Source organism: Euleptes europaea, chromosome 7 (genome assembly GCF_029931775.1).
Source record: "Euleptes europaea isolate rEulEur1 chromosome 7, rEulEur1.hap1, whole genome shotgun sequence".
In the NCBI taxonomy this organism is placed as follows: domain Eukaryota; kingdom Metazoa; phylum Chordata; class Lepidosauria; order Squamata; family Sphaerodactylidae; genus Euleptes; species Euleptes europaea.
In genome coordinates this window covers 28959626-28975138 of record NC_079318.1, presented here as the reverse complement: position 1 = coordinate 28975138, position 15513 = coordinate 28959626, and the positions used below count along the sequence as shown (strand labels likewise).

General features: G+C 42.5%; 1 protein-coding gene across 9 annotated transcripts in view; it reads left to right on the top strand.

Moving 5' to 3' along the window:
• Positions 1-15513, top strand: part of RGS7 (regulator of G protein signaling 7) — a 204811-nt gene that overhangs the window by 68527 nt on the left and 120771 nt on the right. For all 9 annotated transcript variants that reach the window (XM_056852416.1, XM_056852423.1, XM_056852422.1 and 6 more), the window contains exon 2: positions 12597-12693. In XM_056852416.1, coding sequence (XP_056708394.1) covers positions 12597-12693 — 97 coding nt within the window. The remainder of the gene's footprint in view (positions 1-12596; positions 12694-15513) is intronic.

The following is a 15513-nucleotide window of genomic DNA, read 5'->3' as shown; positions in this document are numbered from 1 at the left end:
TGAGAAATTTTGTGTTTGTATTTTCATGAATAAGGCATATTATAGAGAGCATTCATATTGCATTAAGAAACTTACTTTATAAAAAACAAGTGATCTGTTTGTATAATATTGAGCTTGTGTATTGTTTATTTCCTAACTGCCAGGTAGTAGCAGGAGATCTCCTGCTAATTCAACTGATCTCCAGCCGATAGAGATCAGATCACCCGGAGAAAAATGGCTGCTTTAGCAATTGAACTCTATGGCATTGAAGTCCCTCCCCTTCCTAAACCCCACCTTCCTCAGGCTCCGCCCCAAACACCTCCCGCCGGTGGCGAAGAGGGACCTGGCAACCCTAAAGACATATGTGAACCAGTATTACAACTAGAGTCAATCTTACCAGATGTTTGAGTAATTGGTAATATAGTATGCAACCTATATACATGCCTGGTTTGATTTAAACTGTGTGTATATGTATATATTTCTGTAAATGTTTGCAAACTTTGCAGGTTTTACATGGGTTTCAATTGACCACTGATGAAGGCCAAATAGGCCAAAACGCGTCTGGCATGTGGTTATAGATATTAACCGTAGGAAATGGCGTTGTGCTATTTTAACATTTTTAAATAAGTGTAATCTTGACATAGCGCTTCTAACAAATTATATTTTCATTAATTGGAGAGAGAGAGAGAGAGAGAGAGAGAGAGAGAGAGAGAGAGAGAGAGAGAGAGAGAGAGAGAGAGAGAGAGAGAGAGAGAGAGAGAGAGAGAGAGAGAGAGAGAGAGAGAGAGAGAGAGAGAGAGAGAGAGAGAGAGAGAGAGAGAGAGAGAGAGAGAGAGAGAGAGAGAGAGAGAGAGAGAGAGAGAGAGAGAGAGAGAGAGAGAGAGAGAGAGAGAGAGAGATTTTTTTTCTACCCAACCTTGGGTACCCAGCTTCTGTTCTCTAGGTTGGGTTTTATTTCCCTCTTTTTTCTGCCTCCATCATTTGACAGCCTGTGTGGTGTATAGGTGTTGATAGAGTGCCGGCCTAGGATCTGGGAGACCCAGGTTCGAATCCCTACTCTGCCACAGAAGTTTGCTGGGTGGCCTGGGGCTGGTGACATCCAGTCACAGCCTAACCTATCTGACAGGGTGGCTGTGGGGATACAATGGAGGGGACAATAATGACTTAAGCCACTTTGGATCTTCATTGGAAAGAAAGGCAAGAGAGCCAGCGTGCCGTAGTGGTTAAGAGCTCTAATCTGAAGAACCGGGTTTGATTCCCCACTCCTCCACATGAGCGGCGGACAGGAGCAGCAGATTGGTGAACCGGGTTGGTTTCCCCACTCCTACACATGAAGGCAGCTGGGTGACCTTGGGCTACTCACAGCTCTCTCCGAACTCTTTCAGCCCCACCTACCTCACAAGGTGTCTGTTGTGGGGAAGGGACTGTAAGCTGGTTTGATTCTCCTTAAAATGGTAGAGAAAGTCAGCATATAAAAACCAACTCTTCTTCTTCTAAATGAAGTACATAAATAAATAAATAAATCCACCATAAAGCTTTCATCTCTTACAAGAGCAGTTTCTAAGTCAGGGGTGGGGAACCTTTTTTCCGCCAAGGGCCATTTGGATATTTATAACATCATTCGCGGGCCATACAAAATTTTCAACTTAAAAATTAGCCGACCAAGCCCCAAGCAGGCAGCTGCCCCAGATGACCCCCCCCCGCATGGGCAAGCAGGCAGGCATACAACTGGTGGCGCACTCGCCCACCTGGTGGCACAGGATGGTCTGTTGCACCAGCGGGTGTAGCCGTCCAGCCACACACCACAGTTGCTCCTACTCTGCATGGTCGGGGCCGGATTCTACAGCTGACTCCTGCTACCTCCGCCTGCAGGGATGAAATGAGGACACACTGGCTAAGAACTCCCCCCCCCAACGCATTCTGTCCCTGCCCCCTTTAACCCCTCCATTGTCACCACTTCTGCCCCCAGCCCTCTTGTAGTACAGAGATCTGCCAGGACCCACAAAGGGCCAGACCAAATGATTTCGCGGGCCTTAAACGGCCCCCGGGCCTGACGTTCCCCACCCCTGTTCTAAGTCATAAAATCAAAACTATCTTGCCCCTTAGATAGAGCAGTTTTTTTAAATCACTTATTTAGGCTGCTTAAATATACTTAAGGAGCCCTGTGGCGCAGAGTGGTAAGCTGCAGTATTGCAGTCCAAAGCTTTGCTCACAACCTGAGTTCGATCCCAATGGAAGTTGGTTTCAGGTAGCCGGCTCAAGGTTAACTCAGCCTTCCATCCTTCCCAGGTCGGTGAAATGAGTACCCAGCTTGCTGGGGGTAAAGGGAAGATGACTGGGGAAGGCACTGGCAAACCACCCCGTAAACAAAGTCTGCCTAGAAAATGTCAGGATGTGACATCACCCCATGGGTCAAGAATGATCCAGTGCTTGCACAGGGGACCTTTACCTATTAAGGATACTTAATGCTTACTGGGGGGGGGGGGGGATTGCTCCATTGAATGCACTGGCTCTTAGTTCCGTGTAAACATGCATAGGGTTGGTCTATAGACATTGCAGTGAACTCTGCTTTGATCTCACTACTCTGTTTCCGCAGGGCTTGGGCTAAAGTTTCTAAGAAATGAACTTGCTGGATCAAAGCGAAAATGATTTTCACATGACTCAGCTCCTTTGCCAGGCGGTGGTGTCATCCTTTCATGTTCTTTCATTGACACTGCCAAAGTATTATTTTACATCCTGTCGGGTATTGTATAACTTCTAGCTTAACAGCTGATTAAAATAGTCAGTACACGTTTTCCAGAATTTTTCATGGTAATATCAGGGAATTTTCTAAGAAAACAGAGAAGCAGCTGCTGAATTTTCGATAGTGTGAAGCTTTAGTCAGATTGCATTCTCTATATAATGAGCAATCTTCATGCTCACATCCAAGCTGATTTAATGTATAATCTTAAACTGAGAGCCAGAGTGGTGTAGTGGTTAAGAGTGGTGGTTTGGAGCGGTGGAGTCTGATCTGGAGAACCGGGTTTGATTCCCCACTCCTCCACATGAGCTGTGGAGGCCAATCTGGTGAACTAGATTTGTTTCCCCACTCCTACGCATGAAGCCACCTTGGGCAAGTCACAGCTCTGTTAGAACTCTCTCAGCCCTACCTATAGGGTTGCCAGGTGCCCGCTGGTGGCTGGCAAACCCCAGCAATTTCCTCCTCTGCCCGCCGACCACCTAAGGGTCAGTGGGCAGATGTGCACACGCACGTGCATACCACTCGCGTCACTTTCAGTTTAGAACTGGTAGTGCCGCCTTGTGAGGGGCCTTTTACCTCTTAGTTTGAATGGTAAAGGGCCGCTTTACCACTCAAACTAAGAGGTAAAGGCCCTTTGTGATGTGGCACATGCACTTAACAAGAAGAGCCTCCCGCCGGAGGAGGTAAGGTACCTGGCAACCTTACCCACCTACCTCACAGGGTGTCTGTTGTGGGGAGGGGAAGGGAAGGTGATTGTAAGCCAGTTTGAGTTTCCCTTAAGTGGTAGAGAAAGTCGGCATATAAAAACCAACTCTTCTTCTTCTTCTAATACCGACTGTTTTCTCATTTAATGCACACCTCTTGTTGGCTTTTCTTTCTTACACAAACTGACTTTATTGTAGTGACTCCTCAGCTTGCTGAAAGAAAAACTCATTCCCAGGTTACAGGAACAGAAGCAGATTAATTTTGCTGGTGGAATAAAATAGCTTTCAGAAAGGAGGTCCAGAAACTGCAGGTGAATAGAATAATGGTAGATTAAACTTGAGCCAATGCTATGAGATCAGGTGACGAGAAACATTAGTCAAGGAATAACAGAAAAGTGTGGATTGGTGTAAAGTGCCGTCGAGTTACAGCCGACGTATGGCGACCTTGTAGGGTATTCAAGGCAAAAGTCTAGGTGGTTTGCCATTGTCTTCCTCTGCATAACAACCCTGGTGTTCCTTGGAGGGGTCTCCCATCCTTTAAAAGAAAGCAGTGTTGGTGCCAGGCAAGTGTCAAGAGGAAGGATATTCCATAAACAAACTTTCATATAGAACTGTTCATATGGAATACCATTCATGGTATTTTGTTGGTATGGAGAATTGTTTCTCAGCTGCTGCATCGTAAGCCGTGACGTGGGGAGGAACGATTTCCCATGCTTTATTTTTCTGCAGACAATTTTCTGTTTCTAATGATTCAACGTGGAATAAAATGAATGATAATGAACGGATGTCCTTGTCAGTACAATATTAGGCAAGCTTGGCGGCCTCAAGGTTGTAATTAGTGATTTTCAGGTGATTATCCCTAGGAATTGTGTGTGTGAGAGAGCATTAATTTGCAAAGTGAAAGTGTATGTGTGTGTGGGAAAATAATAAGAAAACAAATACAAATAATAATCCAAATAAAAATCAAGTGATGAATTCACTTGATTGACTGTGCAGATCAAATCAAAACCAAAGTTAAAATTCTTAAATTTATGTCTTCTGTCAATGGAAGGATTAATGCTGTAATCACCAATTCAATATGATGCCAACAAATCTCCTAAATGGCATAAAATGTCTTCCAGCTCACCACCTAACTACGATCATTCCTAATAATTCCAATTAGGATCATTCTTCTCTCCTTTCCACCCACCCACCAACTTACTTATTTTACCTGCCCTCATCTTCAGCTACATTTATTTGTGTCATTTATGCCCCACCTTTCTCCACAATGGGGACCCAAAGCAGCTGACATCATTCCCCTCTCCTCTGTTTTATCCTCACAACAGCCATTTGAGGTAAGTTAGGTTGAACATGTGAAACTGGCCCAAGGTCACCCAGTGAGCTTCCACAGCAGAATGGAAATTTGAACCTTGCTCCCAGTCTGAAAGTCTAACCACTAGATAACACTGGCTTTCATGGGGTGGCTGAAGGCATTCGTTTCTTAAAACTATAAGTGTTTTTTTTTTAATTTGGGTTTTTTTAACCCCCCAGATTAATTTTTTTAGACGTTCAATTTGTGGCAAATGTGGGGTTTTTCTCATGTTTGTAAAACAATCTGTCTTGTCTGTCCATGGCTCTCTTCTCTGGATTTACATATATTCATGATATTGTGCTCAAAGCATTTCACATGCATTATCCCAGTTGTCCTCTAAGAAGTCTGTAAGGCAGGTCAGCAGAGATGGAGGCTTGAGGTGGGAAGATAGGATATTTATAGCGAACTGAGGTTTGAACTTCTTCATAGAGAGTACCTGTTGTTTAATGCGGTGCTACATCTGCTGTTCTCAGTCTTGTGTCCCCTTCCATTGGACGATCTCTAAGATATGCTCTGGATGTTCAGAAAAACCATGGGATGGCCTCTGAAACATTTGCCATTGCACAGGACGGTTGTAGAATGAAATATTTAAATGAAATGAGCTTTTTGACCATACTTGACAGGTTCTTATATGGTTGTGCTCCTACTCAGTTTCGCCAGTCTCTAAAATGTAAGCAAATTGAGGTCCGGTCCTGTACTCTCCGCATAGGCACAATGTATGTAGCCTCAGCCTGAATAATTTAAAGTTGGCCTTCTCAGAGCAGCTTCGGGCATTCTGTCATCATAATGGATGACAGGAGTGACTTTAGAATGACTCACAATAATTTTGTGTTCTTGCACTGTGATGTCTTAAGGGAAACTTGAACAGTTCATCCATGTATCCTAGGAATGGCATTCTTAACTTTTTAATATTTTTAAATAATTGTAATCACTTACAACTGAAATACAAATGTGTGAGTAGCAAAACATTTCTTCACAAACATGGGCATTCTCTGCCTGTTCTGGTATCTATGAAATGAGAATGAACTCTGATAATTTATTGGAAAAAAATCCTGAATTTTATGACATTTCCTTTTGGGGCTTACATTTATATTTATTTATTTATATATCAGATTTATTTAATCTGCCCTCCCCAGCCTAGACCGGGCACAGGGCAACTCACATAAAAATAATAGCATCATAAAAACATGTTAAAGCAGTTAAAACAGTAATTAAAAACCAGCCCGTACAAACATCTAAAGGCCCCACTAGTGTGAGATACAGGTTGGGTTGCCAGGTCCCTCTTTGCCACCGGCAGGAGGTTTTGGGGGCAGAGCCTGAGGAGGGCGGGGTTTGGGGAGGGGAGTGACTTCAATTGCCAAAGTGGCCAATTTCTCCAGGTGAACTGATCTCTGTCGGCTGGAGATCAGTTGTAATAGCAGGAGTTCTCCAGCTAGTACCTGGAGGTTGTAAAAAATAGCAGCACGAAGGCTCTCAATCAACGTGAATGCACTGGTTCAAAATTGTATTCAAATTATTGTAACATGAAACATAAAAGCATTGCCTCATGCATTAATACAATCCAAAGTATGCAAATTGAAAACAAACTCAAATTTAGTACAAGGTAAGTTCATCCATCAAAACGTATTCAACATAAAGCAGAACCCAGAATAAGTTCATACGTAAGTCCACTACTGTCTGTGGTAAAAATAAAGTCAGTCCTTATGATGCACAAATTTACAACCACGTTAGAATCAGCATAGGTATTGTGTTTGTTGAGATTGTCAGTACCTGGAGGTTGGAAAAGATCCAAACAGCACTCACAAGGTAATATAAAGAGGAAATAAATTTATGGAAGTGCAGGTAAGTGCAAAAAGTGAACATATATACATACAAGAAACAAGAAGATACACATCCAAAATTTTCATATGATTAGCAAAATTAGTCCATTAGCATGCTTTGGAGACCTAGATAGAAATCCTTTTGGTCCCTTTTTGAAATTGGTATGATTGTTATGAACTTCTTTGATACATGTAGCTGATGAAGCCATATGCGAAACGTGTGCATGATCTAGACGACACGTCCTGGCACCTCTTCTTGGCACCTCTTCGCTGTGGTCCTTGCCTCAGACATCTTTTGTCCAGCTACTTAGAAGCACAGGAAAGTCTTTTATGGACAATATATGGTGTTATATGTGATTCAATGGACATTTATTTCCTTTGCTACATTGCATACTTTGCTGGACTAATTTTGCTAATCATATGAAAATTTTGGATGTGTATCTTCTTGTTTCTTGTATGTATATATGTTCACTTTTTGCACTTACCTGCACTTCCATAAATTTATTTCCTCTTTATATTACCTTGTGAATGCTGTTTGGATCTTTTCCATTATCTATACAGCACTGAGCCTTTATTCCTTCCAGTACCTGGAGGTTGGCAACCCTAGATACAGGCCACAGCAAAAGTACAACATTATACATCCCCAAGGTGGAATAATTCAAAGGGGATGGGTGTGCAGGGTAGGGTAGGGAGGCCAGCATTGATGGAAACCAACTCCAGCTGGCCTCAATCAAAGGCCTGGTGGAATAGCTCTGTCTTGCAGGCCATGTGGAAATCCCTGAGGTCCCACAGGGCCCTGGTCTCATTTGAGAGGCTCTTCCACCAGTCAGGGGCCAGGGCCGAGAAAGCCCTGGTTGAGGCCAGCTGGACACTCTTTAGACCAGGGACCACCAGCAAATTCGTAGTCGAAGATTTTAATGCTCTCTGGGGCACGTACCAGGAGAGGCAGTCCTGCTTCTATAAGCTCGATTCAACATACACATTCAGAGTTTCTGGCATTTACCATAACATGTATGCTTTTAATGTATGGGTCTGACGATCCTTTGTTGTTTCTTCGCAGCTCTGTGCATACAATGTCATGTTTTGAAAGCGGCGAGTTGCATATTTGTAGCAGAACGGCGTGTCTTTCTCCCTCGCAATCGCGGCAGCTATTCCGTGCCTTGCGCCCATGAAAGATTTGTTGGTGTTTGAAAAGAAATGCTGGTCTGGTTTAAACAGATAAGGAGATAAGTGGACCACAAGAGGCTAAATGCTGGCGCTAAGCAAAGGAGCTTATTCTTTACTTTGCTGTTTAGGCAGTAAACAGTGACATATCAGGGAGGCAAGCGACTGTGCCAGAGGACAGCTGGCACTTCCTAGATTAGAGTACTTAATCAAAACTAGAACAGGATTGCATTGTCTCACCCTAATTGAGTTGTTGCAGATTTTGCATTGTTCCAGGCAATGTTGACGAACAAGTGGTGGACAACAAGGACTATTGTTTTGCAATGGAAGGGAATACATGTCTTAAATTTGAAGCAGGCCACACAGAAAATTGGACTGTAATACCAGAGGGTTGAGTCGTTCGTCATTCTGTGGAGACTTCTAATTTTGCAAAACAAGACACATTTGATGGTCTAGTACCAATCTTCCTCCCACACAAAAATATTCTGCGCTAAGAGGAGGTAGGCCGTGGACTGCCCTGACCTGGATGGCCCAGGCTAGCCTGATCTCGTCAGATCTCAGAAGCTAAGCAGGGTCAGCCCTGGTTAGTATTAGGATGGGAGACCACCAAGGAATACCAGGGTTGCTGTGCAGAGGAAGGCACTGGCAAACCACCTCTGTTCGTCTCTTGCCATGAAAACCCCAAAAGGGGTTGCCATAAGTCGGCTGCGACTTGATGGCACTTTACACACACAGGCCATGGACTGCTAGCCATGTTACTTTCAAGGGGCTTCTATTTGGAACAGACCATTTTAAAGAGGAATTTGGATACTTCTACATATTTGCATTTATTTCGCATTTAAACATTTAAATTTAATAGTTAAACGTTAACTATTTCATCTGGGGTTGCCATAGTTTAAATCGATAGAAAATCTAGACTGTGTTGCATTGCAGTATTTTCTTCATTACCCTTTTTCTCCAAACCTAATGTATGACATTTAAAAAATAAATATATATATTTAAAAAATCCTCCTTGTTCCAGCGTTATTCATTACTTGCTGTTCTCTCCTGTGGCAGATCTTGGCATTCATAAATCAATTGTTAATTATCCCTTCTTGTGTGAGCATGTGTGTGGAAGGGGATTGAGTGCTACTTGATTACTTTGTAGGCAAAGCCACTCTAATTTTATGTTCATCATAATGCTATTTTATAACTATAATTTACAAATCATAAAAATAATGAGCAGTGATTTCACCTGCAAAGTGAAAAGCAGTGGTTATTTCCCCCCCAACTCCCTGCCTGCCCAAACCCTGATTCATAACCATTCATTCATGAATTCTATGGCAATTCTATAGAATTCACAGAATTCTATTCTGTGAAAAGAATAGGAAGCAATTAATTAGGCTATGAGACAGAAGAACAAAAGAAAGCTGTACTGAGAAACAGAATGCTGAATGGGACATACCCTGAGTATATGGTATGATCTTGTCCTGCTTTATATAAGATAGGCATTGCAGGATTTCTGAGGGGAATGTAGCAATAGAATAAGCGCTATTGTGCTTAGTTTTTTAAAAATTCGGTTTTCAGCTGAATGCAGATGAGGAATGACTGAGCTTCACAAAAGCATCCTAATGTAGAAACAACTAGTGAATAGGAGCTACTTTTTGCATCCATGTTGGTTTTCAGCAATGAATGCTTTGTAAATATCTAGTGGTGTAGTGATTAAGAGCAGTGGTTTGGAGTGGTGGAGTCTGATCTGGAGAACCGGGTTTGATTCCCCATTCCTCCACATGAGCGGCGGAGGCTAATCAGGTGAACTGGATTCATTTCCCCACTCCTACACACGAAGCCAGCTGGGTGACCTTGGGCAAGTCATGCTCCCTCAGCCTCACCTTCCTCACAGGGTGTCTGTTGTGGGGAGGGGAAGGTGATTGTAAGCCGGTTTGAGTCTTCCTTAAGTGGTAGAGAAAGTCGGCATATAAAAACAAACTCTTCTTCTTCTAGCTATTCCACATTTCATTTTTTTTGTCTTCTATCTTTCTGCGCCTTTCCATTATCAATGTTGAGACGTGCTTTCAAAAGCAGGATGAGAACTCATTGAGCAGAGGGTGGTCAGTGTGAGACTGTGAAAGGTCTTCCCTTGAAATGGATTCTTGAGCGGTAACTTGCTGAGACCAGAAGTCCAGTGAGCAGACTGGCCTCTGAAAGAGCCAGCCTTTGTCTTGCTGACTGTATGAGAGTTGACCATAATTCACCCTGCCATTAAACAACAAAAAAAATTTTCTAAAGAAAGTGTTGCAGTGGCATCTTCAGCCGACCATATACGCATTAATTTTAAAAATGTTGAAATTCTGACTATTTTGCCACTGCACTCTGGTGGAAAAAGGTTTTTCACATTCCCGTTGTAGGAGGATGTAGGTTTATCCTGAAAGCGATCATCGTCCCAAAATTACTTCAAACAATATAGGATGACTTTTAGTGGATAGTCAGTCCACCGTCTTTGGATGAAGACCACTAGTGGGTGAATTCCTGCTGATCAGACGGTATTAGTGTCATCAGTTATGGGTGGCATCTCAGCACACTTAGGAAAAGGTCACTTTGGGCAAAAATGCATGGGAAGTTTTCCCTTGGGTTTGCCACTCTCTAAATGCACATTTTCCCCAGCCAAATTCTCAAAACTCAAAAATAAGCCCCCACGCAGAGTTTTGAGAATTCAGAAGGGGAAAATGTGCATCTAGAGAGAAGCAAATCCGAGACAAAACCTCCCATGCATTTTCGCCCAAAATTTATCAAATGGGGACTGTTTCTTTCATTTAGAAGCACAGTTCTAAAAGCTCATGCTATTTTGCACATGCAGGTTCTCCCATTGCCACTTGACAATCGGAGTGTTGCGGGGAACAGTGCTTTATAAATAATCAGTGTGTATTTTTTTTATTCCTCTCAAAAAATTGTTGTTGCCTTGGATGGCATGCGGTATTCTTAACATGATTAGTTCATTCAGGGAATATTTTTTATTTAGATGATTGATTTGTTCAGAAGGGGAGTACATGCCCTTCTTGACCTTGATGATGATTTGATTGCTGGATCCATGACATTGTATTATTCTGCAAATTACATTGCCATTCATGTAAAGTTCAAGTCAGTTTCAGTAAACAGGATCATTTCATCAAAATCAACTAGGGGATTAAAGTAATCTGCTTCTGATGATGCGCCAACATGGGATATTGGTCTAGTCCAATTAAAGCCGGTGGCACAAGTGCTAATGTGGCATATAAATTAGAAATAATGTTTAATGTTTATTGTTTTATCAAATGATTTGTATAATGTTATTACCTGTCTTGGCTCCTGAGATGTTTGGGAGAAAGGCAAGTATACAAATATTTCAAACAAACAAACAAGACAACCTCATTTTTAATTGGAGACAGAGTATGATTGCAGGCAAGGGGATGCTCACTATATGATAAAAATGACCATTATGAGCCGGGGAAATTTGTATTATGAGTCCATGGTTTCTCAAACTGTTGGTATCACTTTGTGAAGATAAGGATTTTGAAATGTTGTGAAAGTGATTTGATCACTCATTCGCTGCATGCAGAGGCATTTTCTTTGTCCGGTAAGCCATCTGGAGAGCAAGAATAGTTTAAGAACAGCATGCCAGGTAAAGTTGTCAACAGCCTGGAGAAAAATGTTCTGCTCCTTTAATAAAAAAATATGCCACTAAAGCTCTTCAGGACATAGAGGTAAATAATATAATCTGTGTATAACAACCTATTAAGCCTCTCTTAAGGAGACTTCAGACTGTTGGCAGCCCACAGCTCAGAAGAGACGCTTAGTAAATGTTGACGTCTGTTGCTATAGATGCTCAACAGTAGATTCTGGAGGACTAGGTAAGGGCCATAGCTCAGTGGTAGAGCATCTGCTTGGCATGCAGAAGGTCCCAGGTTCAATCCCCGGCATCTCCAGTTAAAGGGACTAGGCAAGTAAGTGATGTGGAAGACCTCTGCCTGAGACCCTGGAGAGCCGCTGCCAGTCAGAGTAGACAATATTGACTTTGATGAACCAAGGGTCTGATTCAGTATAAGGCAACTTCCTGTGTTCATGTGTGACTAAGCTCTCTGCAACCCCTATAGAGACATTAGCTTCATGTCAATAGATGAATGTGGAACATCAGATGTTCTGGTGAGAGACTATGGCTTGCAAATCCCCTTATAGTTAGAACAGAAAATAGTGAGTTACATGTGCCGGTGGTCTGACTCAGTATTAGGCAACTTCGTATGCATATGTATTAATCACAAATTGCTTTCAGTGCTGAATTTTAAAGTGGAAAACGGTTGTTTGAAATGCTCAGGCCCAAAGCCTCACTAAAGTAAACGTAGTTGCATTTTCTCTCGATTGTGGTTTGCAATTGCTAGTGTCACTTTGGTCCTTCTGGGCTTTCCAGGTCTTAGATACATGAAAGAAATTTATGGATGCTAGTGGGCAGGTCATTGGTAGGGTTACCAGGTCCCTCTTCACCGCCGGTGAGAGGCTTTTGGGGCAGAGCCTGAGGTCGGCAGAATTTGGGGAGGGGAGGGACTTCAGTGCTATAGAATCCAATTGCCAAAATGGCCATTTTCTTCAGGTGAACTGATCTCTATTAGCTGGAGATCAGTTGTAATAGCAGGAGATCTCCAGCCACCCTCTGGAGGTTGGCTACCCTAGTTATTGGGTTATTCCATTGTTTCTTCTGAGGGCATCTAATCATCTGGAATTGCTTGTCTTTCTCCTTGCAAATACAGAAACGGGTCTTGGCATTTTTTTGGACACACACACATTACAATGAAATCATTTGCTTTGTTTCTTTTCTTTTTTGTGTCTAGATGGAGGATGTCATAGCACGCATGCAGGATGAAAAAAACGGGATTCCCATTCGGACAGTTAAAAGCTTTCTATCCAAGATTCCCAGCGTCTTTTCTGGTAAGACTCAAAGGGCAATTTGTGTTGTGTTCAATTTGCATTGGTTGTAACAGATATATGTGCGTAATTATATAGTTAAGAAGCAAGCAACCAAAGTCATTAGCAAACGAGCTATGTTGGGCTCCATTTCACCTAGTACTAAAACTTGAGGTTATCTCATGGAATTGGTGGGTAGCATATGCATCAGGACAGGCAAAAGAAATAGCTTGTTTGCACAATCTATATTTTGTTTCTCCAGTCTGCCACCACAAGATGTGGTGAGGGCTTGCATGGTTTTTTAAAAAGGGTTTAGACAAATTAACATAGGCCTATCAATGGCTATTAAGCACAATTATTAGGGTTGCCAGGTCCCCCCTTTCCATCAGCGGGAGGTTTTAGGGGCGGGGCTGGGGTTTGAGTGCTAAAACTGCTGCAGTGATGCAGCGCTTCCGGGAGAAGCAGGTTGCAGTATCCACATATAGTCTTCCTTTGATCACATTCAAACAAGTTCCCGGGTATAAACTTGTTTCGTATAGTGACTTCTTCAGTCAGTACTCTTTAATCCTACTATAAATGTATTATATGTGAAATAAATTCTTAATGTATTAAAATATTAAAAATCATTATTAAGGCGAACAAAAGTCAATTAGAAATGATTTTACCGTATCAAATTCCTATATAGCTGATATCTAATAGCTCTTTCATTACGTTGCCTTCTAAGGAAAAAAAGCATAATTAGACTTCCCTTTATAAGCTCACCACTTAGTATTGGTTAAATTTGTATAATTGGAAATTTGAACTGACTGTGATGACTGTACATTATATTTGGAATTAATTTTTAAATATATTATTTGACTTGTGGTTTGAGTGTGTACAACACAGAAATCTATTTGTAACACAGAACACTACCTGTTGAATTAGCTTTTTGTATATTTGTTTGGGACTACCCCTGTATTAACTGTGATGTGTCATTTGTAAGCTTTCTGTTTCAATTATAAATGTAAACAGTTGAAGTTTAAGTTGTATATGATTTGGAACTTTTCCTGGTGAATTAGCAACCTGAATGTGGGTACCAGTAATTTCATTTAAAGAGATATGTGTTAGAAATTGTTAACAAGAAATACTCTCAGACAGAGGGTACTACTTGACTTGTTTACTGGACATTTTAGTACCTTCATTCCCTTTTAGGATTATTAGTCTCTCAACAGAGAGCTGCCAACAAATGAATGTGTTAGAATTTCTCTCTCCTCACCCCCCACCCCGGTAGTCCCTTGAAAAACTACAGTTGTTCTCCACAGTCGGGACCAAAGCAGCTTACATTAGTCTCCTATCCTCCTTTTTATCTGCACAACAACCCTGTGAGGTAGGATAGGCTGCAAGTATGTGATGGGTCCAAAATCACCCAGTGAGCTTCCTCAGCAAAATGGGGATTTGAACCTAAGTTTCCCAGGCCCTAGTTGGAAGCTCTAACTGCAGCTGGCTTGCATAGGGTAGCTGCTGTTGAACAGTAGCAAGCAGCCAAGCCTAGTTGAGTCATGCAAGTGAGGTGGTATCAAGTCACCCGGGGTTGTTTCCAGGCCTAGGGTTGCCATGTCGTTTCCAGGCCTCCATGTGGAGATCCCCCAGAATTATAACTGAACTCCAGATGACAGAGATCTTTCCCCCAGGAGAAAATGACCACTGTGGGGAGTGGATTCTATGGCATTACAATCACCTGATCTTCCCTCCCTAAACCCTGCCCTCCTCGGACTCCACCTCTCGTAAGATCCCCAGTTCAGAAAGTTCTTCTGAGTGCAAAATCCTGTTTTGGTAAATGAATCGCAGCAAATATGTTCAAGATCAGTTTCCAGCATGTTATAAGGTCCCTCTTCGCCATCGACGGGAGGTTTTTGGGGTGGAGCCTGAGGAGGGTGGAGTTTGGGGAGGGGAAGGACTTCAATGCCATAGAGTCCAATTGCCATTTTCTCCAGGTGAACTGATCTCTATTGGCTGGAGATCAGTTGTAATAGCAGATCTCCAGCTAGTACTTGGAGGTTGGCAACCCTATAAAGAGCAGATATGAATCTAGATGTGCACATTCTGGGTCATGTACCTAACTCATTTGGGGCTGCGCATGATCCTGATACCTCACCTCCTTGCACGCATAAGATTTCTGGTTGGTGACAACGTGAACCATGCCTGAGGTGCCAACATTCCTTAGGCTGTTTCCCTTTGTATTCATTGAGGAAGTATTGAGAAGACTCAGAAACACTGTCTGTCTACTCTTCTACCCAATGTTATCCTGCTCTTTGACCAAGGAGCGCCATGGTTTTCCCCTCCTCCATATTATTATTATTGCAGTCAACATCAGTTCTGACAGGGAAGTTGCCATTTAATATCTTAATCATTTGAAAAAAAAATCAGCAGGGATACTGAAGAGAGCCCCAGTGAGCCTTGGTGTCTGATGCTGATTAGAATATCACTCATAACAAGAGGTACTTGATATCTACTGCAGGATTCATTTGCTCAGCTGTGATTATGTACAAAAATGTTTGGAACTGATGATTAGTGAAGGAAACCTGGTATGTTAACCATGGAATTGCTGTAGAGTAGTGCACTATTATACAGGTTGAGTATCCATAGCCTAGGGCTGCCAACCTCCAGGTGCTAGCTAGAGATCTCCTGCTATTACAACTGATCTCCAGGTGACAAGAGATCAGTTCCCCTGGAGAAAACGGCCGCTTTGGCAATTGGACTCTATGGCATTGAAGTCCCTCCCCTCCCCAAACCCCGCCCTCAGGCTCCACCTCAAAAACCTCCCGCTGGTGGCGAATAAGGACCTTGGCAGCCCTAACATAGCCT